At 41.9% G+C, this 27,842-nt stretch overlaps 1 protein-coding gene across 3 annotated transcripts in view; it reads right to left on the reverse strand.

Annotated features, from left to right (window-relative positions):
* LOC148340920 (mitogen-activated protein kinase kinase kinase kinase 4-like) overlaps positions 1–27,461 on the reverse strand; it is a 36,569-nt gene extending 9,108 nt beyond the window's left edge. Inside the window, exons 1-23 of one of the 3 annotated variants that reach the window (XM_088289835.1) lie at positions 27,191–27,461; positions 26,796–26,861; positions 17,805–17,861; positions 15,252–15,377; positions 14,997–15,107; positions 12,889–12,979; positions 12,666–12,796; positions 12,525–12,579; positions 12,365–12,443; positions 11,271–11,446; positions 11,124–11,196; positions 10,820–11,030; positions 10,098–10,259; positions 6,042–6,128; positions 5,371–5,829; positions 4,718–4,870; positions 3,310–3,573; positions 2,951–3,042; positions 2,742–2,869; positions 2,544–2,638; positions 1,998–2,176; positions 1,779–1,908; positions 1,241–1,516 (exon numbers count right to left, since the gene is read on the reverse strand). In XM_088289835.1, the coding sequence (XP_088145961.1) occupies positions 1,241–1,516; positions 1,779–1,908; positions 1,998–2,176; positions 2,544–2,638; positions 2,742–2,869; positions 2,951–3,042; positions 3,310–3,573; positions 4,718–4,870; positions 5,371–5,829; positions 6,042–6,128; positions 10,098–10,259; positions 10,820–11,030; positions 11,124–11,196; positions 11,271–11,446; positions 12,365–12,443; positions 12,525–12,579; positions 12,666–12,796; positions 12,889–12,979; positions 14,997–15,107; positions 15,252–15,377; positions 17,805–17,861; positions 26,796–26,861; positions 27,191–27,247 (3,258 nt within the window). In that variant the 5' untranslated portion in view covers positions 27,248–27,461. The remainder of the gene's footprint in view (positions 1–1,240; positions 1,517–1,778; positions 1,909–1,997; positions 2,177–2,543; positions 2,639–2,741; positions 2,870–2,950; positions 3,043–3,309; positions 3,574–4,717; positions 4,871–5,370; positions 5,830–6,041; positions 6,129–10,097; positions 10,260–10,819; positions 11,031–11,123; positions 11,197–11,270; positions 11,447–12,364; positions 12,444–12,524; positions 12,580–12,665; positions 12,797–12,888; positions 12,980–14,996; positions 15,108–15,251; positions 15,378–17,804; positions 17,862–26,795; positions 26,862–27,190) is intronic. The other 2 variants (XM_088289834.1, XM_088289833.1) reach the window with 2 other exon arrangements.
* Between the last annotated feature and the right edge of the window lie 381 nt (positions 27,462–27,842).

Below are 27,842 nucleotides of genomic sequence, written 5' to 3' on the forward strand. Positions count from 1 at the left end.
GTACTGACCCGGTAAGTGACTATTCTGGTGACGAACGAAAACCCACTTCCGTTGATGGTTAGCCCGTCATTTGATTTATTTTTTCAAGTCTGTTATTTGTTAGCAAAACGGACGTCCGTCAGTGACGAATTGACAAACCTTCTGTCAGTACTGACAGTATGCCCACCTCTGGGTAGCAATGTTTATTAATGCTGCAGTATAATGCAGGTAGAAGAGGATCCTAAATACACCTACGAGCATAACGCAAAGCAGAGACACTCTTGTTAGTTCACCCCAAGAAGTTCCAGTGGGGTTCCCTCCATGCTCTACCACCAGGAGGCAGCCATGTTAGCAGGCCACAAGGAGGAAGAGAGCCAGAGTAAGTCAGAAGGATGGCGCCAGAGAACGCAGCTCTAACAAACCCAACAACGAGAATGGTACTTTAGGTTTTGTACAGGCTCGGGGATTTGTTTTTTTTTTTAAGGATAAAATACAATTAATTTTCTAATACAGTGGAACCTCTAAAGGTCAGTGGGTATTACATTAAAAAAGGCTTTTAAGTCACTCAAACTATTAGAATTTTTTTTAATCCGTTTGTATTTTATAGTGTATCAACCTTGCAATACTCTGCCCTTTTTCAACTTTTGAGGCTGCTCAACAAGGGCTTTTTAAAAAACTATAAAGTGCATAAAATAAGACCCACTCAGATTCCAATACTTTTGTCTAACATCACGCATTGTCAAAAATGGCTACTTTTTTATTTACATAAGATACAAGACTCACCCTTTATATTATGCATTGTTCTTTCGTCATTTAAGTTATATAAGGTTTTACTATTTTTACATTTCACGCTTAACAATGGATAGTGATCTGATTTTACACTTGTACGAAAAAAAAAGGCTGGTCATCCTGGAAATAAATGTTTTCTCAAGGGACTATTTTCTTTTCTATTTTCATTATTTCCTCTCGCAAAAATTGTGTGGCAATCGACATGGATTGCATTTGACCATGAAAGCTGCGCTGCAACATAATCTCCACCTCCACCAGAGTTTAGTTTTAAAGGTTCCACTGTAGTTCAGTACAACTGGCATCAAAATCATGGTGCTGTTTTAAATCCTATGCCAATGTTGGGCTTGGAAACTACGTGAAAATAAACAGATTCAACTGTCAGTCGACCCAGATTGGCTGCCTGCGTCCGAGCCTGAACTCCCTGGAGTCCATTTTTGCAGTTGCTGGCCTCAGCCAAGTGAGGGCAACATACCTCGATGGCAACAAGCTTGTCCAGGGGATTCAGTGGGGACATGGCCAGACTGGCATGGCTAGATGATGATGAGAAGGAGGAGGAAAGTATGGATGTAGAAGAGGAAGGGGAGTGATGGCTCTGTTGGATAAGGTCTGGTAGGTGGTGAATGCAACCAGTGAAGCCATTTTTCTCTTGTAGGCTGTGGCTGGGGGGTTGGGGCTGGCCGTGAAAGGCACCGGCCGGGTAAGAGGTGGAGGGACTGACCATGACCAACCGCTTAATGTCAGCGGTGCTCTGCAAGCAAGAACAGGCACACTTTTGGCTCTAATGAACAGGAGGAAAGATGACACATTCTGCAGTCTCGTGTTTTTAAGATCCTCTTCTTCAAACAAACAATATATTTGGTGTAAGTCAACAGTGATACACTAAAATTTACAACACATACAACTGGAGGATCGTGGTGAATGATTAGTTGAAAGCCCTGGATAAAGACACACTGTCCATGTGTTGTTTTGGATGACAATGTTGTGAAATGAGATTACCCAACTCTTCCTACCTGTCTGATGACCAGCGTGCCATCCTTTGTGGGTGTGGTAGCCTGGTTGTTCTCTGCGTCTTCAACCAGCATGGTTTTGGCAGACCCAGTCTCCCCATTGCTCAGCCTCCTGTGGAAGCCGTGAGAAGATCTGACGTGCACAGTCAGAACCATTTTCAGAAGGAACATAAAAAAATTTAAATTTCTTATGTGAACTGTCAGTCGGCATCTTCCACTAACCCAGAACGTGAGTCCTCTGCTCCCGAAGTAGACTCTTCTCCTGCCTCCTGGTCTATTTCCTCATCGTCGTCCTCATCAGTGGTGCCTGACTCTTCACTTGAGGAAGAGTAGTCAGTCACCTTGTGGGGAGGCCTCAAATCATCCACTGCACGAAGCTCCTTTGCAAGGGCTGTCAGGTCCTGTAGTGATAACCAAAAACCGGTAAGACAGGAGACAAGGTAACAGGAAGAGCGAGTGTGCATTCAAATGTCTTAAAATCCGGCGCCGGTGGTTTCTGCCACTACACAAGGCAACAACAGTGAGGGAAGGACATGGAGGCAGAAAACGTACGATGTCACATTGCAAGAGGAAAGAATTTTACTGCATTAACCATCCAAAGTAACCGGAGGAACTAGGACTTTATATTTAGTGTAGACTACAAAATGCGGTCCCCTTTAATAGCGTTACGACAAACACCAGGTTGGGGGTTCAAGTGAAGGTACACGCCAGGTGAGTGTGGGGAAAAACATTTGATTTGCTGGATTATTACAAGTAGGAAACACTTACAGCAGGTCGGGTAGGCCTGGCAAAATTCTTTTCATCAGTTTTTTTGGGAACATTCTCAGGGTGCTGTAGAGGCGATCCTTCAGATTTGGAGGATGCTTATAGGGTCAAAATAAATGGGTTAGAAAATGTTGGGTTTTTAATTTTGGCAAAGTTGGTGGACAGACAGGGAGTGTCTGAGTACGATACCAGGAGACTCACAACGCGGCCTGAAGCGGTCTCCAGGACTGGCCTGGGAGCTGGAGTTGGAAGAGCCAGACGAACTCCCACTGCCGGGCCGAGGCTGCAGCTTCTCGACGCGGTCCCACAGAGGGCGCTGCTCCACATTCCTGCCCAACAGAAGAAAACATCCATAAAACATACAAGACCATTTTGAAGATTCATAATTTATCTACATCATTTCTACTTACCCAGACACGTTCCTGTGGCCACCAGGCAGCAATGGAAGTGGAGACTCCCGGCGTGAGAGGACCGGTGAACGGGACGTTGTTCTCACAGGTACCTGGACATGATACACACAGTGTTTGCTTTGCACCTGTTAACGTGTCACCCACTAGTAACAAGCAAACTCTCAATTCAGATCTTTCTAAAGTAAGCAAAGAAATGGCGTAAAAAAGTACATTTTAAGTTCAATGACAAACAGACAGACAGACATGTAGGTTGTGGTAGAGCAACATTGGTCAGTAGAGTGACAGAAATGACAAAAAATTAATGATAAGTTTGAAGGGAATGGCCCAGGGGTGGGATGCGGCCCTCTACGGCTCCTTACCTTGGGAGGTACTTCGTCACAGGGTTGGACCTGAGGCTGGAGTAGGGGAGGTTGGGGCTGGGGGTCAGTGCGTACAGGCAATGGGTGATGGTGGTGGGAATCCTGGGAACGCAGATGGAGTTGTGCAAAGCTAGTAGTAACACCACCGGGTTCGCTGAAGGACTGGGAGCGAGCGACCACGGGCAGAGAAGGAGGAGGAGGAGGAGGAGGAGAGGGGGCAGCGCTGTTGCTGCTCTTTAGAGCAGCAAGGTGGGACCACTGGACCTTTAGGGAGTGAGTAAGGCGGGTGAAAAACAATGAGACACGAGGGAAGATGTGTGGTTTACATGCATGCACTCATATTAACACACATGCAAACAATAGACAACACAAAATTAAGACACCAATCATTGTCATGACACAAATTTCCGGTGTTCTGGTTCTACTAGCTTCCAGATTAAGTGGCTCCCGATTCCAGCTGTTGCCTTCAGGGCAACGTCAATCCAATAATTTTGTGTTTCGTGTCTGCAGATTCGTCACAAGCTACAACGAAATTGTTCAACGGCATCCTTCTTCAATTCTTCAATAAACGCTGAAACTAAACATCTCATTTACAACTCCTGACAAGCTGCAAAAAATTGTAAACGGTAAAGAATTTGAATATAAAGAGCAATATTTGAAATTGTGAAGTGAAGGAATAAAGGAGCACCCCGTGACTAAACGCTCAACCCACTATGCCACTAACTGGCTCATTATCTCCCGCGCAGAATTTGTATTTGTAGATCTAAACAAGTTCCTTGGCAAGGGTACAGGTTAATCTGGTGCTCAGCGTGAACACTCATGTCCACTGGCTTCTGGGAAGAGACTGGACATGGTCGCAATCGGATGGTCTTCAACTTAATTAAAGTTCATACCTGACACTCCCACAAACTCTCAAGTGCGGAACTCAATGATGTCAAGTATACAAGTATGCATCGATGTCAAAATAATTAATGTTAAAAAAGAAGCATTAATGTTTGAAGCTACTAATATTTTTATCGGCTCCATGCTCAATACTAAAAACAGAAGATAACAACTGCTATTGTCGGTCTGATCGTGAAATATACATTTTCCATCGCAAACAGTGATGCGAAACTGCTTATCTCTAGGCTTTCAATCTGACAATCGATCGGCCCATTACTACTGTAGAAGTTTGTGCATTCTTCACATGTATGTTTAATGGGCTCTTCTCTGTTACTTGCATCGCCTCTCCAGCAAGATTTGTGAAAGTCAGTTGTGTAGGTTTTAAAAAATCCTGTCAAGTAATTAACATACATAGCCAAATAAGATGTGTGCATTTGGTTTGCCATGAAATGTGCCAGGTTTCGATTGCACTGCAACAATATCAATTTTATTTATTCATCACCATGAAGTGAAGTAGAGCAGTTACCTGAGGCTCCATGGGCCGGTGCATGGCAGAGGCCTCGGATGAGTTGCTACCATTTGAGAAGGGTTCAGCAGAGCGAGGTGGAAGAGGCGGCTGCTTGGGAGGAGGGGCGGCCTGAGGAGAGCCCTGAATATTTTTGCGGTATCGCTCATCAGCCTGGGGTGAGGGAAACACAATGAGACAAACAAAAAGGTGAGTGTGTGAAACAGGAGTGCAAAGAATCACGCTCACGGGTCCATCATGACACTCAGAACGCCTCTTTCACTCCCTATAAAGACGAGCAGCAAGCGTGACATGTCATGCTTGAAGTTGCGCTGGACAGACACACAGGTGAACATACGTATGCTATTGTTTCAACAACGTTGAATACTGAAAAGGGAGTAAAGAGTTGTTAATAATAAAGTGCCTCACTGCTAGGATGTTGCGTGTTAGTTTGGGCTTTGTCCATTTACATGCAGCTGCCCAGTTCATAGTGACATTGCAGCCAGAACTCCTCATTAGGAATTTGACATGTTTAGTTTCCAAAAGAGAAACCATGGCAACTCAAGTGGTGCTGGCACGAACTCTGTCATTGCTGTCACAGGAGCAGCACAAAGACAAAGTGAGAAGATGGAAAGAGCAGGTTGGCAGGGCAGTCAGTCAACAAGGGGGTTCACCTCTCTGATAGGCTGAGGAGGATGATTGACCACGCTATCGGGCTCAGCATAGTCTCCTTGAGGAGGTGTGGAGTGAATGGAGGCTTCAGCCTGAGAGGGGCTGTGATTACAGGAGGTGAACCCGTGGCTCATGTTCTCATCAGGGTCATTTTTCTCTGACACTGTTGCCTTTGCTTCAGCACCATCTGGGTGAATGGCCAGTGGTGCTCCGGAGTTCCCAGAGGTAACTCTCAGTATTGCAACAGCACTGTCGAGTAACACCGCTTGTAGGGGCAGGGTAAGGGTTCGGTCGGGGGGCGATGTGGTCGTTGGAGGTTTGCTAGGGTCTGAGGGGACTTTGGCCTTATTATCATGCTGCTGCCGCGATGCATGCTGGAGTGACCGCAGCTGCTCCTGCTGCAGCTGTTTGTGAAGCCGCTCACCCTTGCGCTGCTCCTCCAGCTCGCGCCACTTGAACTCCTACCGCAGATATGGGTGGGGGGGGTTCATCGGTGCAATCATTTTCCACAAAAAAACTTGCACAAAGCATTTGTCTCATTTCTTCTCGGGAGATTGTTCCACAACCCCTCTTCCACTTAAACATTTGAAAAAGATGCACATCTGGAGTCAGTTCAGATGCAGATAAAGTACATATGGATTAAGTATTAGGTCAATGTGGTTGTATGACTGACCAGTAACATAGCCTGTTCGCGCAGCAGCTGTTCCTGTAGCATCTCCAAATGTCTCTGCTCCTCCTCTAGCTGCCGCCGGATGTATTCCTGTTAAGCAAAGCGATAATCGGGGTTTGAAAATCCATAAAAATGTTCAGGTTTAGTACTGTATACATCCATGTTAGTGTTGCATTAAGTCCCCGTTAAGTCGTGGTACTAGTCTCATACCATGATATTTAGCCGGCAAAAATGACTGAAAAAAAAACACTTGGGGAAAAAAAACTTAATTAGGAAATAAAGTGAAAGACAAAAAAAGTTTATTCAGTTATATTGAAATGACATATCTACTCGTGTCAACAATAAACCTTGCCAAGATGTACCTGCCTCAAGTCTAAGATATTCCATGAGGTCAGTGGGTCGGGAACCAAATGAGCACCAAACAACAAATTCTGGTGCCCATGTGAGGACACCGCCCAAAGTTTTATGTGTGCCCCTGGTATTTGTTGTATATTGTCAAGTACTCTTGTAACATACAATACGTGTATGGTCGATTGGGTCTCAAAGTATCTGGGTCGAAACACGGAAATGAGGGCTATACATTTCTCCAATAATGATTTGACACGTATCACGGGATAATACAAGTTCAGTTTGATTTAACGTGAAACAATTGATTTGGTTCTATTCAGTAGGGTTTTGATTGGATTCGATACAGTACAACAGTTCAAGAGGGTATGTTTTTTTTTTAAATATCAATGGCATATACTTCAAAGATATTGCTCTCAGATCAAAGACTTTTCAATACATATCTTGTTATTTTAAAGTGCCAATGATTCAATCGATTCACTATCATGAGCATCTTTTAAATTGAAAGCAATTTTCCAATAGTCTATGCATATGCATATTATATTACAGTTGCCACCAGAAGTGAGCCGTGTTGGGTAAGCAAGCGAAAAGGCAGTTGTTGACAAGACACACTTATTTTCTAAACTAGTATACAAGCTATACTGCAATTATGAGGAACGTGTGTTGAGCTATTCTCACAAGATGAATATATTTAAAGTTAAGTTACAGTTTACGTAGATGGGGCTGACTGTGTACAGTAAGTAGTCTGCGGGCACCGACTTCAGCAGAAGCACAATTTGAACTGAGAAACTTGTATCTTAAGTAAGAACTATTGAAACAAAATAATCATTGAGCAAAAGCCCAGGCCAGCTGACAAACTAGCAATAATGTTCATGCATTTTTTTTTTTATTAAAGTCAAGAATGTAAATGTTATGTTCTATTTAAAGGTAGTGTGTAATAGTATTAGTGTTGAGTGCCATCTCGTGGTGAACAAATAGAATGCAACGATTTAACCAAGCGAGTTGATTTGGAAGGCCTACAGTGCCTCAGAGAGACCAAACTTTGCAAGCCTACCACCACTTTCTTCAGCAGAGGTGCAAGAAAAATGTCATTACAAACAACTTAGTATTCCCTCAAGTGATGAAATTAGTGCATTTCACATTGCATTTGCCATGCTGTAGTCATTAAGCCACCAAATTTGTGATCGGGTGATTAGTCTCCTTCGGGTTTCCAACTAAAAAGACAAGCGCAGCTAGCTTACGACAAGGCTTTGTGCCTGGCTATACTTCACAAGAACGTAGGACTGTGCAATTAATAGTAATTCACTTACAATTATTACAATCAACAATTAAAAAATTGGCATAATCGTAATAAAAAAAAAGGATTATATATAAAACATAGTACTCATTTTACATGTCCAATCCTATAGTAATCATACACCAGTTCAAAATTTGAGCATTTTCTTAAAACTGTTCTATTGCAAATTATTTGTTTATAGGAAACCATACTCGAATGTATACATTTGCACCTGTTTGTTTTTTATTTTAAGATCAAATAAATTTTGTTTGTCTTAATATTGTTTTCATTTATACATTTTGTTTGTTTTGTATCAACCAAAAATCATTTGAATAATTGTGATTTCAATTAATACTAAAACATTTGTGATTAATATTTCTTTCATAATCAAGCAACCCTGTGAGAATGCAAATACATTATGGCAGTATTTTTTCTCTCTCACTTGGATATGACATTTGGCCTCCTGTAGCACCATAAGAGTGTTCTCATTTTGTATTTGAGTATTTTACTGCTTTTACTCTGTTTTACTAATGCATGCACTACACCCCTACCACATGCTCACCCCTACCACTTCACCCAAAAAGCAAGTTATCTGAAGCTCACACCGAATTCAAAGGAAAAAAAATATATATATTTTTTAAATAATTAACCAAGTACCGTATTTTCCGGGCCATAGGGCGCTCTTTAAAGTCCCTAATCTTCCCCAAAACAAACAAAGCGCCTTGTAAAGCGACGCGCCCATTATATGGACTAAGCATCACTCGCGCCCATCAACCCTTTTACTCATTGGGCTGTTCGGAGTGCATGTTAGCACACCCTGCTGGTCAAAGTCTGAGTCATCTATGCTTCAAATTGACCGTGACTTATACATTATGTGACGATTGTGTTTGGGTGATGGTGTAGGAGAAAGCTGGACAAAAGGGCAGCTGTCCACAATGTTGTAGTCTGTCTTATCATTTATGTTATTGCAAGCAAGAAACATCCCAGGTTTAGACAACAGACTGCAAAAAGCCCAAAGCACAACAGCACATCTCTCTAAACAGCCATGTGATTGGCTGAGTCTGAGTGGCTCCCAAGAAGCCATTGCTGTAATTGGATAAGGCTGAGTGGCTCCCAAGAAGCCATTGCTATAATCTTTTTGTGTTATTTTTATTTCTTTTGGGTATATAGATGGCATGAGAGATACATGTTTTGTGTTAATCTTGTTTCTTTTTTTCATTGTTTGCTTGTATGCTGAGTTTTTTTTTGTTTTGATTTGAAACCGTGACTCTAAGGAGTGTGGTGACCAGTGAAGTCCCTCCCCTGACGTTGTCTAGTAGACTATTGCCATGACATCTTAAATTGGTCAGACTCAGTGTTATTGACAGTGATTCCTTATAGTTTCAGGACATCTGTCATTGGAACGGGGTGATACCTCTGGCAGCGATCCCTTAGGGCAGGGGTCCTCATCCTGTTCCTCGAGGGCCGGTGCCCTGGAGGTTTTCCATCTCTCTCTGCTGCAATACAGCTGATTCAAATGATCAGATAATCAGCAAGGTCTGCAGAAGCTCGAGAACGATCGCTCAGGTGTGTTGCACCAGGGAGAGGTGGAAAACGGGCAGGACGCCGGCCCTCGAGGAACAGGATTGAAGACGCCTGCCTTAGGGGATTGAGTCCTGGTGAGCTGGCATCAGCTAGCGCGAGCAGCTGAGCTAGCACCTTGTAGTGCGGTGCGCCTAGTTATATGCATTAAATACGGAAATAGCACCCTCAACTGGTGTTGCGCCCTTTGATGCAGCGCGTCTTATGGCCGTAAAAATACGGTAACAGCATGTAACTTGAAAAACTTGCAAGAGTGTACTATTAAACCAGTAGTAAACCACTGTATTAGTATCGTACTGCACGTGGATGTGTAATTATAGCATTCGCATTAAGGCTGTGGATATTGAAAAAACATGATATGCGATAAAGCTGTTACCAGTGGCGCTAGCGATATTATTGCTGTGTTTTCCAAGTACCTAAAGAAATGACATTTATATTGTCTAATGAAAGTAGTGCTTTTTTCTGCTGCAAAATAAGTAATCTCAATGTGTTCTCAGCTAACTAATTGTAATTTCCCTAGATAATGTCCAACGGTTGGGTGGTGATGCATATTTAAATTGGCATCTGACTGGTCAAATTTAGATAAAAGCATACAATTTCAGAAGAAAATTATTCTATGCCCTTGCGATATGTACATTGCATGCATAGGGCATTATTGCGATATGGATATTTTTTCGATATATTGTGCTGGCCTAATTTGCATCGTAACCTGCAATGGCAGTTGCATTGCATTTGTGAAAGCCTGCATTTTTCCCAAAAAGTCGTTTTTATTGATCAACACTGCAGTTAATGGTGGGCAAAAAGCACAGAAGAACGTGATGTTAATTCAGCATTATTAACTTCTTAAGAAAACATACCTGTTCACGATCACTCCTTCTTTTCTCGTCCTCAGCACGTCGGCGCTCTTCCTCCTCTTTTCGCCTCCGATCCATTTCCTCAATGCGTCTCTTCTCTTCTTGCTCCCGCCGACGCTGATCGCGCTCTTGTTGCCGTCTCATTTCACGTTCACGTCTCTGTTGCTGCAATTTTTACACAAGTATGACACTCAGCTCTCTTGTATTTATTGGCACTCATTTTATATATAATAATAATAATAATAATAATTCAGAATTGAACAGGAAAAAAAATTGGTTCCAATTGTCAATGAGACAAATAGTTTCATCCATTATCTGAACCGCTTATCCTCTTATTTCTATAGGTTGGCAGCACTGCTATGGGCTTTTCGAATATTTTGCACGTTTTTAATCACGTTTGTTTGCATTTCTGAACATCTTTTATCATGGGGATATTGAGGTAGCAAAAAAAATAATATTAATTGCATTTTACAGTTCGCACTGTTATTTTTAGTCGCATATGTGCGTAAAACACACGCACTGTCAAGCCCTGCTAAAACAATGAGTGATGCAACACATGCGCACACATCTTTTTTTTTTTTAAATACCGTAACAGACGGCCATAATGAGGTAAAATTAAGTGATTTCTGTAAGAAAATAGGGACAAGCCATAACAGTTGTTTGCTATGCGAAACAAATGTGTTAGAAATGTAAACAAGTAAGATTGTCAAACTTATCCTACCAACCTCTTCTAGGCGGCGCCGCTGCTCCTTCTGCTGCTCAATACGCTTCTGCCTCTCGGCCAGTAGTTGCCGCTTGTATTCCTCCTGCTCCCGAAGCTGCTGTTCCTGCAGCAGTTGCTGACGGCGAAGTGCCTCCGACCTCTCCTTGTTCTCCTGCTGCAGCCGAATGAAGTCTCGGCGCAGTGTTGACTCGCCCGGCACATTAACAATGGAGCTAGGCCGCGAGAACAATCAGACATGTTAAATCATAGTAGTACATGTAGTGAGGAGTAAGTAGTTCAGACAACACGTAGTGCTGCCACCAAACCTTGGTTCCCCCTCCTGCTCCGCTGGATCTTCTTCCTCCTCCTCACTGCCACTATACTCGTACTCAGTCTCATCTGTGTACGGACGACATTGCATGTGATGCAAATGTCACATAGTGCAACATGCCAAATTGGGGAGACTAAGGCACCTTTCTCGCCCCTCTTCTTCTTAGTGCGATCGATGTGGTCTTTCAACTGAATTCGGACCTGCCTCTCATTGGGTTGGTCACGAATGAAGGGATGTTTGAGCAACTGTTCGGTTGGCGGCCGTTGCGTGTAGTTCTTCACCAAACAGCTTTCAATGAAACTGAAAAACTTTTTGGACCTGGACATACGGGCGGTCAATAAATATCATCATAAAAATCATTGCTAATAATGTTTACAGAATAAGTGGGAAGACCATTAATTTTTATTATTAGTTTTTTCACAAACAGTTTTAGTTCAGTTTCAGTATTAGTTTTCATTTAGTAAAAAAAGGTTTTACTTGTGCGTAAGATTACAAAAATATTTTAAAACATTTTGATAATAGAGGGTACATTTTAACAGTCCACAGACTGTAAAAGTGCTGCGCATAATACCACTTCTAAAGTTAGACTGATGCATGCACCCCAATTAAATAAAGCTGGGATGCCTTGTTCGCCAAGTTGCCATCTTCTAAAGTGGATTCGTGGATTGAATTAATGTTAAGAACACTGGGTTGAACAGTGTATTTTTTTTAACAGATAGTGTAAATTTTTTCATACATATTAACCAAAACAGGAAAGCATTTTTTACCAAGCGTTGCGTTTCGGCCTAAGTTAATAGACAAGAGCAGGTGAGTCATGGGAGCCAAAATCACAAGCAAACTCCTCTGACCTTCTCTCTTCTAACTAACGGCAGTGCAGTTAATATAGATTAATAATCATATTTAAAATGAACCCCAAAGGCTTGCGCATTAAATTACTTCCCAAAATGTACATTTTTGCTATAGTTTTAGTTTTGTAAATGTGAAATGTAATTTTGATACCTTATTTAGTCATTTCTGCTTTTATTTTTTTCCTTAAAAATATTTTTTTAATTTCCGTTTTATTTATTTCATTGGTTTTCTACAATATCCTTGCTGCGCATGGTGTCAAGTGACCTAACTGTTCAGAGGCATTAAGCCCTGCCGCTCATTGTGCGGCTGGCTTAAGGAAGAGAATTGGCACTCTGTAGATAAAGTTAGGAAGACCAGCTTTCATGGAACAGTACCCACTCGACTCACCATTTTTTGGATTTGAGTCTAGGAGGTGGGTTCCTTGGAATGAGGAAGAGTGCTCTCATGGGATGCATGTCACAAAGCGCTGCAAGTAAACACATCATAATATATCAGGGACAACCCTAAAATGGAGTTCACATAATGGGAAGGAAAAAGAAGCCCTTACGAGGGGCTCCTTCTGCCATCTCAATTGCTGTAATGCCGCAAGACCACAGATCACTCTGCAAAGAAATATTAAATAAAAATCAAAACCATGCACGCAACCATGCACGCACAAATGCGTGCACAATCCAAAAGAGAGTCTTACACGGTAGTCGTATGTCGCATCGGGGTTCTCGTCACAGGCGATGACTTCAGGGGCCATCCAATAGGGAGTACCGATGAAGGTGTTTCTTCTGCCCACGGTTCGATCAAGCTGGGCACTTACACCAAAGTCCACTAGAGGGGTGGAAGAGGGTTTCATTGATTGTTCTCAGATTACAGTTGCTCCGTCAAGTTTGTCAGACAAACGAGAAGATTTTTCAGCTCACCTAATTTGACTTCAGCATTCTCTGTCAAAAGGACATTCTGGCCCTTGATGTCACGGTGGATGACGTGATGGGCGTGGAGGTGAGCCAGACCCTACCGAAGGCAGACACAGAGAACATCAGTGAGTCATCTTAAAAACTCAGAGTGATGAGAGCCAGCCAGCTAACTTTGGGAGCTAGCTAGCTATCTGGCACAAAAAGAGAATAGCGGACCCAACCAGTAAGAGTTTATCGCACCAAAGCCTTCCTAGGTTCCACCTTTGGCCAAGATACCTGATTGATATAATTTGAAAATTTAGCCAACAATGGTAACAAAGGAACAAGGGCTCCAACTAACGACTATTTTAGGAGATTAACCGGTCGATTATTTTGTAGAACAATCAATGAATCGGATTGAAAAACTGGTTTTGATTTCCATCCCTTGTATTCAAAACCAAGACACTGTCAAGTTGTAGAAAATGGGTGAACAAATTATTCAGGATTCAGTTAGTGGTTTGTTCCATAACATGTCAGAAAACATTTTTTAGCAGTTCAGGGTGCATCCCGCCTACTACCGTATTTTCGCAGCCATAAGGCGTACTTTAAAGTCCTGAAACTTGTCCAAAAAAGCCAGGGCGCCTTTTGAGGCGGAGCGCCCATTATGTGGACCAAGTGCACCGCTGGGCTGATTGCGAACATTAACTGCCTGCACACTGCTTATATAGAGAGAAGGCGGGCGTGGCTAACGACAGCAGGCGGACGTGAGAGGCGAGATGGGTGTGAATGACAACGCAAAGGCACGCCCCCAGTGCAAAGCAGCCCCCAATGCCCCTATATGGGCAAACATGTCTGCTAGCTCTGTTGTTAAGGCTTTCGCAAAAGCCGGCATCATGAGGAGCCGCACGCTGCAGCGACACGGGGAATCTGACAATGACGAGAGGGAACCTGGCGTGTTTGTGGGAGAACTTGCCCAGCTGTTTATTTCTGATACAGAAGACGATTTTGATGGATTTGTGGATGATGACTGATTAATAATAATGTGAGTACATTGTTAAATAGTTCAATAAAATACAACCAAACTCACTTTTGCTCCTGTTGCCTTTTTAAAAACAGCTAGCCACGCTATCTTCTGTTTTAGTGTGCATGCATGTAAACTAAGGTATTGTATGGTAGGCTGGGAGGCGGAATTTTGCTTGGCCTACACTCTTATGCTATTCAGTTGATTTGGGGTGATAGTTTTAGTTTTGATGTAACACCGTGACCGCACATCGTTTGTTGATTAGTGACTTGCTCACACCGGCATTGTGTCGGCATCCCATCTGAGGGGCTGTGCGGCAACGAGACGGCGAGGCAGACTGATAATGACTCTCGTGTTTGGTGGAGAACGTATCCAGCTGTTTATCTTGGATACAGAAGACAACGACTTGGTGCATTTTTGGATGAGGACAACTTCAGCACGTTGTTAAAAGCTAAAATAAAGTACCACCGAACTCCCGCTGCCATTTTAAAAACACGCTAGCGCGACTGAGCAGCCAGCGCGACTGCTCGGTTGCTCGCTTCTGTTTGCGCCCAAAGCAGTTCATAAAATGGATGGATGGATAAAGACCTGCAGAACATATATTTTGGGGCTATGTAGAAAGCTCCTTGATTCTCCTCATTTAATGGAAAAGCCCACTAAAGATCACATCTCTTCATTGCCACGTGTAATAAATGAAGCATTTGTGTGGCTAAATTAGACCTATCACCACAAATGTCCTTTTTATGCTTCATGTTTCAAGAGGGATTAAATTTAAGTTAAACAAAGACAGTAAAGGCCTGCTTTTATGGAGCACTTGATAAATTTGAAAATATTGACTGTTGAGAAGCTGAAATTCCAAGTATCTTGACAATTTTAAAGCAAAGCTACCTATAAAACCAATGATGAATTTATTCTCTAATCGGCTGTTTATTAATTTATTAATCATTACACTTCTAAAAGAAGCCAATCTGATATTTCACTTAACAGGGCCCAACTAGCAGTTGTCCACTTTTAGATATTAGTCTATTTTTTTCATTTATTTATTTATTTTTTAGAAATTAATCAGTTGCAAAAAAAAAAAAAGATGACGCGAGAGGGAAAAAGGCGCATTTACTCTGAGGATTTCTCTGGAGATGTAAGCGATCCAATCTTCCTTTAGCTGGTTTCCCTTGGTGTTCTTCACTAGGTCTGTGATGGAACCAGCTCCACAGAACTCCATCACCAACTAAAACCCAAAAGTGTAGAAAAACAAAGCATATGAAGAGAAACATTATCCGACACGCACAAAAAGTGAAAAAATAGATAGTCGGTACATGAATTTCAACCTTCTCCCAAGTCTTATCATTATTGTATAGCATTGAGGACTTACCCAAAGTTGGTCGTCATGTCCTGGTGGACTCTTTTTAATAAAAGCGCCATAGTAGGTGGCAATGTTTCTGTGATGAGAATACTTCTTGAGCATATTAATCTCCAGTTTAATTTCCTCTTCTTCATCCTGCACTCAAACGAAAGTTAACAAGGTTGAGTGAGAGGAAGGAAGAAAGACAGGAACCACTTGCACAACAGATTCAGCATTTTTGGTGAAAAGGTTAAAAGAGTATGATTTCCACATGTCCATTATTTGTTTCAAGCTACTGGGACACCAGAAAATACAAAAAGTCCAAGAGATCCTCTTCCCATTATGAAACTAATTGATTACTACCCAAAGACAACACAAACAAAACCTACATGACCCTGTGTGCAAAAAGTGATTGCCCATAAACCTCCTAACAAGCTGGCCCACCTGTAGCAGCTGTTCGCAATAATCACTGTGGAGGAATTTTGACTCACTCACTCATCTTTCAAGAATCAGTGTAATTCAGCCACAATGGAGGGGTTTTGAGCATTGAACGCCTTTTGAGGTAATTCCAGATCATTGGGATTCAAGTCAGGACTTTAACAAAGCCACTCCAATGTCTCAATTATATGTAGCCATTCAGAGGAGGACTTGCTGCTCTTTTGGATCCTGTTGCAGGACCAAAGTTTGTTTCAGATTCTGGTCACAAACAGATGGCCAAAAATGTGCCCCAACGACCGGACATCAAGTGGACATGAGACAAATCAGCAATGGAAGAATGGAAGATATATAGAGGTGGAGGATATTTGCCCATCATTATTGTTTGAAATTTCAATGCTGTGCCGCGCTGTAAATTATGCACAATGTTGGTCCAATTATTCTGGTAGCAATGAAAGCACACGTAATAGTGGTTGGGTGGTGTCCTACATTGACAAATTAGCTTTATTTTGCCATATTTTGATAATAGCAGGAGGCATAAATAAGAGGACAGGCATGTTCATTCACCAACAAAGTAATCTATTTTCAAATGAAGCAAAAAACACGACCCATTTTTCAAAATTGAGTTTAATCATGCCGACCTTTTTGCAAACTCTTTATCAAAAGCAAAACGGTTGCTAAAACAGAGGTCGTCCAAGTGCTTGTAACCAGTGTTGGGTAAGTTGTTTCAGAAATTTAATATTACACATTAGATGTTGCTTGCATGTTAAAGTAATAAGTTTCTTTACAATATTACTGTCTTTGTAGAGTTACTCAAGTTTAAGTCATTATTATTATTATTTTTTAAATCAACTTAATTTATCTAATAATGATTTTGACACTTGAGAGGAAAATGCCAAATGTTCTACCATACTGTAGCTGGTAGAGTTAAGTTGTAATGAAGATATTTAACTACATAATGTGGGCTACAATATTAAATGTTTCAACTATGGTGGGAGATCACTACCTTTGACCTGATTTGTATCAATATATATATTTTTAATATAACTATTGGTACTTATATTTTGTCCAGGAAATAAATTATCCCAGATTTTAAACCATAAATGAAATTATCAACATACTAAAATTGATTTACACAAAAAATAGTGCTGGATGACTGGATGACGTATAAATGATAATTCTAACAAGGCAGATAGAGAGATTGAGGTTTTTTTTTTTTGGTCTATATTTTCCTCCAAATAGCTGATTATTTGAATAAAGTTCACAGTGTCCTCATTGTAGCATGCACTCCGAACAAGGATGAGACTTCACTGATGATTTTTTGTGTGTTTTTTTTTTAGCAACATTTATCGATAACTGTGTTTAGATCTAATCACCGTAAGAGCTAAAACACATTTCAAAACGCACACAAGCAATTAGCTAGCATATTTCACATTCAACACTCAATATTTACAAACACAAAATACTTGTATGCATATCATTTACACATCTGTTGCCTCTTCGGAGGAGGTGCTCGTAAAAGAAATTGACGTTTTCTGAGGCTCAATATGAAACTCTTGGCCCTTAATCGTTAAGCGACCTGACGTGTGAACTGTACTAAACAGGAAGTTCGTGCTCAAAACAAAAGCACTTAGCTTAGACCTGAAGCATCACATTTCAATGCAAATTTCAAATAAAAATAAAATCACAACTGCTGTTCCAAAAACATGATTATGGTTAGTTACACTCATTGTACTCATTGTTGACTCACTCGTTGTACTCATTTCAAAGCTAAAATTAGTCCTGGAATCAGCAACATTATCATTTAAACTGGCTTATCTCCAGACAAGGTATTTTTAATTAGTTCCACATCAGTCAACCCTAATTGACTTCTCTGTGATGAGGACTGGCAAAGTGCGGCTCATGGATTAACCAGATAAACGTGATTTTGTGGCCAGAAGATTTTTATATTGTTTAGCCACATCAGGTTAGAGGTTATGGGTACTGATCGGACCTGGTGAAGCCAGATAGCCGACTGCCTTTTGTTGTGCATTACCCAAAAGACATTTATGCAGCTTTGCACGTCTGCTCACGTGTCCATGTGCATGTATTGTGCTCAGGAAGTTCTAAACCCTGACTCGATGCAAAAAAAAAAAAAAAAAGCTTCACCTCTGTGACATCCATGACCTTGATGGCAGCCAGCTGTCCGGTCTTGACATGTCGTCCCTGTGAGAAAAAATGACAGAAGTGGTTTCAAAAGATCACTGAATTCTACAAACACTTTCAACTATAAAACAAATTCACACAGAGTATGCTGCACATAACACACAGTCATCATTGTTGCAAGCACATTACACATAGTGTAGTACTGATTTTCATGGATAAAAAAGACATGCTTTGGCAGCAGGAAGGAGAGATGAGATGGACTCTTCCATCTTTAATCTATTCCACTTCAATCCCAGAAGCTCGCTGGGAGCTGCAGCAAACACAACGGGGTGCTGGTAGGCACTCCAATTACAAACAGCCATTTGAATTTGTGTCTTTTTTTTCACCCTGCGCCTTAAAGACAACTTCCTAAAAGTGGCTTGGTTCCACAAACATGTCATCCTCCTGACGGCTTAACTTAACTGGCCCTTTTAACTTGCCACATGGGTGCGAGCCAATATTAAGGTCCATATTGGTTGACAGAGGCCAGGAGGGAGGGAATGCGCGCATCATTTGTTGTTGTTTTTTTTTTGTTTTTTTTAAAGGTCAGCACTCAGCAATGTGCATGTGACCTTGTGACACGTACAGAGCGAGAACACCATCTTGACCTTCTGCCGAAAGGTTTGGGAAAGAAAGCAAAGTTACAGAACACATTTTTGCTGTTACCTAATGTGATGCACATTACATCCCAGGTGACAAACACACCTGGCAGCAGCACATGGCATCCACACTTGTGCATTCCCCATTCCCACACTACCATTATTTAGGACAGGGGTCTTCAATCCTGTTCCTCGAGGACTGGTGTACTGCCCGTTTTCCACCTCTCCCTGGTGCAACACACCTGAGCGATCGTTATCTAGCTTCTGCAGATCTTGCTGATTATCTGATCATTTCAATCAGCTGTGTTGCAGCAGGGTGAGATGGAAAACCTGCAGGACAACGGCCCTCGAGGAACAGGAATGAGGACCCCTGATCTAGGATTTACCTCTTTTTTCTCCATTCAAGGAGGGCTGAAACAATTCATTTCTTAATTTGAGTACATCACTTAAAAAAATGCTCAAGGCTCTTTTTCTGCCAGTTTAAGATTTTTTTATTAGGTACACTATCAGTCAAAAGTCAAGCCAACTGCAGCAACAAGTGTTTACGGTATGTATGACAGTAAGATGCCGCCAACACAGTGAGAAGGCCAACTTCAAAATAAACCTAATCTTACTAAGTAATATATGGACATCAGTGCCTTGGGACACTTTTATTTTGAAGTTTCCGGCAGCGTGACGGTGTCTCTTGATTTGTAATCCTGACTGTAGTTGGGGGCCACTTTATATTGCCGTCACAGATATTGACAACACAATATCGCCCTGAAATCAAGTTCAATTGCAACTTAAAGACACCAAAAACAACTAATTACACATATATTGTATTACTACCATGACTATGCATTTTTATAAGGGTGTGTTTGAGAATTGAGCTCATGCATATTTGTGAGGGGCACGGCTTCAGTCAGAGAGTCAACGCGCGGGAGGGAGGGACATGTGAATTAAGACTATAGTAATTTTATTTATTTTTTAGTAAAATCTTGTTTTATCAATGCAAACACCACCACAAACACACCAAAATAATAAATAAATAAATATAAAAAAAACAGCAAAACACTTTTCCGCTCAACCCGTCATGCACAGTGGAAGGCAAAAGGCTGTTTCGCTGATACACACGTTCACTCAAACCACTCCAAGCCACTTAACTCACTCATCCAATCACAAATCTAACATTGACTACTTGTCTCTTTTATTGAGACAACAGTTACTGTTGGCAATAACACACCAAAACAAATGAGTTATCCACTTGACTAAAGCCAGCTTCTGCTGTGGCAGTTCTGCTTTCACATATGTTCACTCCACTCCCAGCCTCTGGCTCACTTGTAAATTTATAAATATTACAGCAGCCGCATTATATATGTGATTGACAGTCAGTAGGAGGGGCGAGATAAGCCACCCATGTCTGTTGCTTCTGCTTTGGCTCGCAATAGTTTTGCCAAACTAAGCCTAAACATGCCATCCAAAGCAGTGGAATCAGTGAAACAGTTGCCCAGCAGAACGCAGCCAAACCACTATTTTTAGAGCACAATAGACCCGTAAACATGTCCGAAATGAACAGTCTAGCGTACAGCACTCGTGACATCACAATGGAAGTGGTCCAAAATGTCCGATATGGCTGCATACAGGGTATGACATTGTTTTGATTTTTTTTTCAAGAAATTATATGGCATTGATGTTTGCACTTTTGTTCCTTATACATACAAAGTAATCGAACTTTGAAAAATGTATTTTTACCGTTTTGTTCCTTTAAGCAACTATACTAACAGCACCTAGTGTGCAGAGAACTGTGCTATCGTCTCTCCGCACTCAGAGCAAATGGCACAAAGCTGATGCTGCACCGAGCGTTATGTCTGAGTATTGATATATTTCCACTGTCTAGGTTAACATAAAGCACGTTAACGTAAGTTGCTACTGACGTTTCAGTATCAGAAAGCAGTGCACTGCCCTGGTTTGCAAAAAATATGTTGCATGGTTGCACAAGAAGGAATCCTATCTGCCAATGCCTTTGTGACTGAACTGCAACACAGTGATAATGGACTGTCTGGAGAAAATGCACACAACACAAAGTTTTGTTCAAAAGGATCAGACACTTTGAGAATGCTGCAGGTCTTGTGACCTGTGATTAGGCTGAGGGTCAGCATAGGGGGAGGTGGCTGCCAAAGAGATGTCAGCTGTAGAGGTTGAGGATGTGTGCGTTCGTTCGTGTGTGTGCGTGCGTGCGTGCGTGTGTGCATGCGTGCGTGCGTTTGCATGCGTGTACATGTGTGTGTGCGTGTGTGTTGCAGAAAATATTAATTAGACTGCGAGGAAAGTCGGGAGGCAACTCAGGGGTTTTGCTGCATCCCATGGATCAAGCAAATCAAGGCAGTATGGGATTTGGCACAAAAATGTTTAAAACACTGACAATTGCTCTTTGAGGAGCAGTACATCCAGGGAGCATAGGGCAGTGCCCGTTTTGCCAAGCAAAATCCCGAAGAAGACAGTGCTTCATTCTCAGGGTAAGTGCGAAACTACAAATCTGAAAAACTAACTGCTGGGTGACTAAAACACATCATTTGCATATTGAATATTGGACTAAACTAGAACTATTCAAAGCTTTTACGTTTTCCTGCCTCAATGTCCACAGTGACAAATCTAAGAGCAAGCCAGCTACATCCCACAAAATTAAAAGATTTTTTATGAGATAAAAACAAAATGTTGCTAGAATAAAGCATTGGTTTAGTTAAAGTGGCATCAACTGATACTGGTTCTGCACACAAGAGCTCTCACATTACACTACATTATATTGGAAGTTGCTGGTCTTTTCCACTTGCAACAACAGACCCACAAACCAACAGCACACTGTACTGTCATTTGTCACATGACATCTCAGCGAGCAATACACTGATCAGAAAGGTATAGATAGCCGTGAACAGCGCAAAGCAGTTGGACTTATCCAGTGCCTTTGTACTGCTGCATAAAGAGCAAAAGCATCTCAGTTCACTTAAAAAAACACAATAATTAATTAAACAATGTTGAATGATTGCTTTTATGACAAGATCATCATAGTCAAAAACAAAATAGCAGAATTATTCTTTGTAATGCCTGACTATCACACACAGGGCTGCCTTTACCAACTCAGGGCTAACCATCAAATGTAGGAATGCCTCTCCCCAACCCTAATTCAGATGCTCAACTCATTATAAAACATTGACTCACAGATCAGCATGAATATTTATGCATTTCAATTTTCAAATATGCAATACACCGTCATTCATAATGAACATTTTACAACAGCAGCAGTAACAAAGCGCTTTCTGTCTGCTGTAATATAAAAGTAATAAAGTACAAAAACATCCAAAACACAGAACACCAGACGTTGGCATCACGCATCTCACAATGCCCTGTGTCAAATACAAACAGTGAGAGCGCACCAGTCAGTTTGTCAGACTGCGCGCACAAGGTGGAAGCGCGTTTCTATATAAATGAGGGCTTCCCATCTAGCTTTCCCACATTCACTGAAGCGCTCACGACCCGCTTCACATTTTGACGTCTGTACCAGCCTGCTTGTCCAGTGTTGAATTATAAACACTGTAAGGTACTACTGTTGTAAAACACAATATGTACAGAATATGGTCCGTTGAGTCTCCCAACTCTCAAGCAATCGCTACCTTAAAACGCAGAAACGGATGTATCGTGTTGCAAGCGCATCACTTCACATTAACAGGCATATGCATGTGATTTGATATTTGTATTATCGTTTGTACTACACTCAACTTTTTTGGTTCAAAAGGTTAGGGTCATATCGGATATGTTGGTTTGGACATTTCTTTAAACCAATCAGAGTTCGGATTAAAATTATGGTGCAGTGTTTTCATGGACTCTAAAAATATTGAATCGATTAGGACTATCTTGTTCATTGATCACACTTATGATCAGAACAAATTATTTTGACACACGCAGACTGACCACATTAACCAGAAATAGTAGAAAAAGAAACCGTCGCGAGCACGGTGTCAACAAAACATCCCTCCGTCCATTTCTACTTTAAACGTTAGCGTTATTTCACTTATTTTTCCCGTTTGCGCTGTTTTGTTGAGTACTTTTTTAATGGTGCTGCAACATAACCTCCATACCGCACGTTTGTATTTGCTAGTGGTCATTTTTAAGACAAGGCCAGATTTGCTAACTCTGCTTCTACTAGCATCTGGAAATAACAGAAACACGTATAGTGATGTCACAGATGTGTGGTAAATCAGTTTTTTCCTAAATTTCGGAATACCATAATTTTTTGACAAGCAGCTACTGTTTTCCCCAAACTTTGAAGCCGGCGGCTTTTAATGTGATGCGGTTTATTTATGGATTTTTACGGACAGGCGTCAGGCCGTCAGTACATTTTCTTGTCACATCTGACCAATGAAATTATTATGTACAAATTTATTTTTAATGGCTACATTTAGCAGTAGCGTCTTTTAATCAGGTGTGTTTCGTAGTCCAGAAATTACGTTCAGTGCTTTTATGCGCGCCAATCAGATTATTAAATCGACTTAAACCACCATTCTTGTTCAAATTAAGTCTTGATCAGGATGGGCTTGAGCGGGTCAAAATATTCAGAATGGGGTGTGTACATGAAGCATTTTTATTCCAATCAGGTTTTTAATCCAAATAAATGTGTCCATGCAAACGAAGCCACTGACACAGACAAAAAAGTCTCTCAATGCACAAGAGGTTAATGGGGTATGTGCCACAGCAGAGGCGGGATTTACGGCCCAAAAAAAACTATGTAGCCCAACTACTTCCGGATCACTTGTTGTGCCATAGCTTGAGAGTTGTACAGTTGATGACATCCCAGTCAGTCATAATACTTATAATTAAATAATGATCAAATTTAAGTACTAGCGAACAACGAGCACTTTTGCTGATTGAATAAAGTTCATTGCGTCTCTTATTTATATTTGAAGTTGTTGGGTCTATTATCACAGATAAATGCTCTACATTGCTGTGTGCCTTTCTGTCAGGTTTCAGCTCAATTCAACAGTACAGATGTTTTTTGGGGATTTCCCTCAGATGAGGAAACTCGGCAACATTGGATTGTCGCCATCCAGAGGGACAATTTTGAAATTACATGCAACACTCAGGTGTGTAGTTTTATTTATTTCAATGCTAATTTATAATTTGCTTTATTAAAGAGAATTTGATAATTTATAATGTGAAACTACCGAGAGGAACAAAAAAAGGTTATGGACGCACAAATCCATTTACACGAACACACAAGTTGGATAAATTACGATTTCAATTGTAATGAGTGGGCAGGACAAGATAAGGTTTTGCATCCTTATGATCTCGTCTGTGTATTTTGTTCAATTATGTTTCATTTTATTGTCTTTGTGTTTTGATTGATCTAGATCAAATCAAACCAAATAACTCAAATTAAACCACCACATACCCACACAATGAACCGTCACTGATGAAGTGGTATGGTTTGGATTATGTGGAGTTCCTGTTGCTTCATCATACTCTTCTCTTCCATCGCTCTTTCCATTGCTGGCGCTCCCTAAGCGCACAGCATGCACAAGTGCGCACCATCGTCCATAAGGGGCACCATCACATCCGTGAGAAACTTTCCGACATCGTCGAGTGCGCACGACTTGCGTGCACATGCTCGGGGGAAATACATGTACCGGCGTTATGTATTCAGGATACAAAAAACTATCTGTATGCCATTACTGTTGCAGAAAATAATGTAATCAGATTACAATTAATTTCATAAAAATTGGATTATTTTCCAGAATTAAATTTTTAGGTGACAGAGATCACACAGTCGAGTCATCAACATATCTCAAAACCTGCTGGCCAAACAAGATTTTGCAGAGTTAAGTGGAAAACGAGTCACAAACCTCAATGGTCATCTCATGTTGGCTTTTGTTGGCCAACAATTAAATAACTGGCTGGCTGGATATGTATTGGTTTGGCTTTCAAAAGTGACTCAAAGGGAGTAGATGGTGACTGTTTTGGAGCACACTTTGATTACATTACGAACTACATTTTTTAACAGGTGACTATTACAGGCAGGTGGCACGGTGGCCTGACTGGTTAGCAAGATGGCCTCACAGTGAGAGACAGCATTCGGCGTGGGTTCAATCCCGGCTCCGGCCATCCTGTGTGGAGTTTGCATGTTCTCCCCGTGCCTGCGTGGGTTTCCTCCGGGTACTCCAGTTTCCTCCCACATTCCAAAAACATGCATGGCAGGTCGATTGGACACTCTAAATTGCCCCTAGGTATGAGTGCGGATGGTTGTTCGTCTCTGTGTGCCCTGCAAATGGTTGGCAACCAGTTCAGGGTGTACCCCGCCTACTGCCCGAAGATCGCTGGGATAGGCTCCAGCACTCCCCGCAACCCAAGTGAGGAGGAGCGGTACAGAAAATGGATGGATGGATGGATATTACAGGCAAACAAAAAAATTCAGGACACGAAAAGTGTTATTAATTTCTTTCAACATATCTAGTATTGGAGCAGTCCAAAAGTAGTTAAACATATAAAAGTTACATTACTTCAATATTACCCCACTTTGATTACATTACTAACTGTAATTTTTAACAGGTGACTAGTAACTGTCTCTATGCATCCATTTAAAAGTCAGATGCCCCGCGCTCGCACGCACACACACACGCATGCACCCCCGCGCACACGCACACACACACACACACACACACACACAGGCGCACAAAAAAATTGGGCTCAAGAAAAATTTTTATATTGTGTTGGGGTGGGGGCCACCATCTGACGTTTAGGGCACCCAGAGGGGTAGCACCGGCCCTGCCACAAGCATAAATTATTCTTTGTCTCATCTGTCGATCCTTTTTTAGATGTTTTGCAAACTATTCTGGCCTATCTGTTTTTTTTTCTTGTGGTGATAACTGTATTCATCTGGTGAAGCCTTGTGTTGATTAATGTCTCGGACACCCATACACCTAAGACCAGGAGTGTTCTTGATCTGGCCAACCATTGTGTAGGTTTTTTTTTCCGACACCAGGGGAAAAAAATCGTCAGTCCACTGCAGCATCCAGAATTATAATCCAAAACCAACCACACGTGTTTTCCGTGGTCTTCGGTATCCTTTGGTGTTGCTGACCATACCAGTCTGTTCTCTCTTTTTAAGAATAATTTAAGTCGTTGATTTGAACAAGGGCGGCACGGTGGCCGACTGGTTAGCACGATGGCCTCACAGTGAGAGACAGCATCGGGTGTGGGTTCTGGCCATCCTGTGTGGAGTTTGCATGTACTCCCCGTGCTTGCATGGGTTTCCTACGGGTACTCCGGTTTCCAAAAACATGCATGGCAGGCCGATTGAACACTCTAAATTGCCCCTAGGTATGGGTGTGAGTGTGGATGATGGTTCGTCTCTGTGTGCCCCGCAATTGGCTGGCAACCAATTCAGGGTGTCCCCCGCCTACTGCCCAAAGATAGCTGGGATAGGCTCTAGCACCCCCCGTGACCCTAGTGAGGAGAAGCGGTACAGAAGATTGATGGATGGATGATTTGGACAACCCTAATACTAAGCAATATTTCTGATGGGTTCATTTAGAATTTGTAGCCTAATGTCGGATTACTTCATTGATAGCAACATTTCCTTTTAATGTCATATTACGAGTTGGCAGCAACAATTCCAAATGAAAATAATACACTTGAAATGAATTCTGGACATTAGAGGCTGACAATTTTTTCGGAATCCACGGGTCACAGGAATCTCACTGGTGTGTGAGTAACGTTATCTTTAATCACTGGATTGGGAGGGTATAAAGTTAGGATAAAAAGTTAACAGGAGTTAGGATAAAAAGTTAACAGGAGTGGGGGAGCCCATGAGGAAGAGGGGGCGACAAACACATTTTCACCGCGACAGAACAGGAAATTATTGGGGGTTTTTTAACTCTGGTCCGGTACAGGATTTTATTTTATGTGGGAGTGGGATGGGACCGGAGTATACATCCTCTCCTGTCACCCTCTACTTGACATCCAGTCAAAAATTGGCTCTGACTTTGAAGGGACTAGATTCTATAAGATTAGTCGTTTCCCCATTTGTGCATTCTCATCTACTTACCTGTAAGGTAGGTGATGAATCAGACTAAGTCACTCATGAACAATTAACAATAACCCAAAATCAGAGTCAGACAACTGAGTCTAGACAAAAGTGATGTCATGTTTCTGCAGCAGATATCAGCAACGTAGTCTGACAGCAATATTCTGCAATATTTCCATTTGAAAACGGGAGTTGTTTTGTTCTCGAGGAGGAGATCAGTAGTGGAAAAACGAGAAAAAAAACAAGCTTGTGGTGATCATCTGTCTCCTGCAGGACAGAGCACGCACTGCGCCTCCAACCAACCTTGTATACTTGTCCGTAGGTGCCATTTCCAACCACCTCCACCAATTCAAATATCCCGGCAGGGTCCTAGAAAAACAAAGACGAGAGTGGACGATAAGAAAAGTAGTACTGTTCCGAGGAGCATTGTGCGCCGTGAGCGAGACAGCTGTTGCCCGTGCTTAAGCCTCATGTGCCAAATACATGTGGAACAAAGGAAAAGCAGACAGCGGCAACACCTCGCGGCGACTCTGCGCTCGTTTTCCCCGCTTCGCCCGAGACAAGGCGACACATCCGTGCCTTGATTAAAGGCCACTCACGTTAGCCACACAGTATGGCGCGAGGTTTGTCGAGTTGCGTTGAATACACGCCAATAAAACCTTATAGAAAACACAAGGTCTCGTGTCGGAAGCACTCACCCGCAGTGAAGCCAAGTCGATGTCTACTAGACTTTTAGCAGGGGAGTCGTTCGCCATCTTTCAGATAAACGCCGTGTTTCCCTTTACAGTTACCAACGCGTCCAAGAAAGTCTCATTTGCGAGGGTCTCAGCGGATATATTTAATTGATGTAACGTATTCCTCTCTGGTCCGCTTATCGGCGGTGAACGCTGTGCTCTTCCTACTCCATGTTGAGGTGGCAGCAGCGGGCTCCCTGTTAGCACTCTAGCCGCCCTAGCCGCTGCCCAGAAGCGGGGTTAGTGACTGACTTCCGCCAACAACATTTCAACGTAAAAGATGTCGAGTTTCACATCGCGCTTTAGAATGATTTCGATCAGTATCTCTTTTGTGAGTTGGTGTGAACATAAACGACCAATCTCCGTTACATATTCAATTGTAGGGCGACGTTTCGTGTTCTTTTTTAATGAGCCTCAATGTTGACCCTTTCTTTAAATATGCTACACTGAAAGTATAAGTGCCCGATTTCCGTTTGTTATTGTTGTTTTTTTTGTTGTTCTTGCCCGCATCCCGGTAGCTTGCAGCAATTTATAAGAGCCGCACCAGTGACCGAGCTGATCAAGTCCATCACCCAGCAGACCAATGGGCCTCCTCAAATCTAGCACGGACAAGTAG

Source organism: Idiotropiscis lumnitzeri, chromosome 3, assembly GCF_059441095.1.
Source record: "Idiotropiscis lumnitzeri isolate Australia: NSW breed Sydney's pygmy pipehorse chromosome 3, RoL_Ilum_1.0, whole genome shotgun sequence".
NCBI classification, from domain to species: Eukaryota; Metazoa; Chordata; class Actinopteri; order Syngnathiformes; family Syngnathidae; genus Idiotropiscis; species Idiotropiscis lumnitzeri.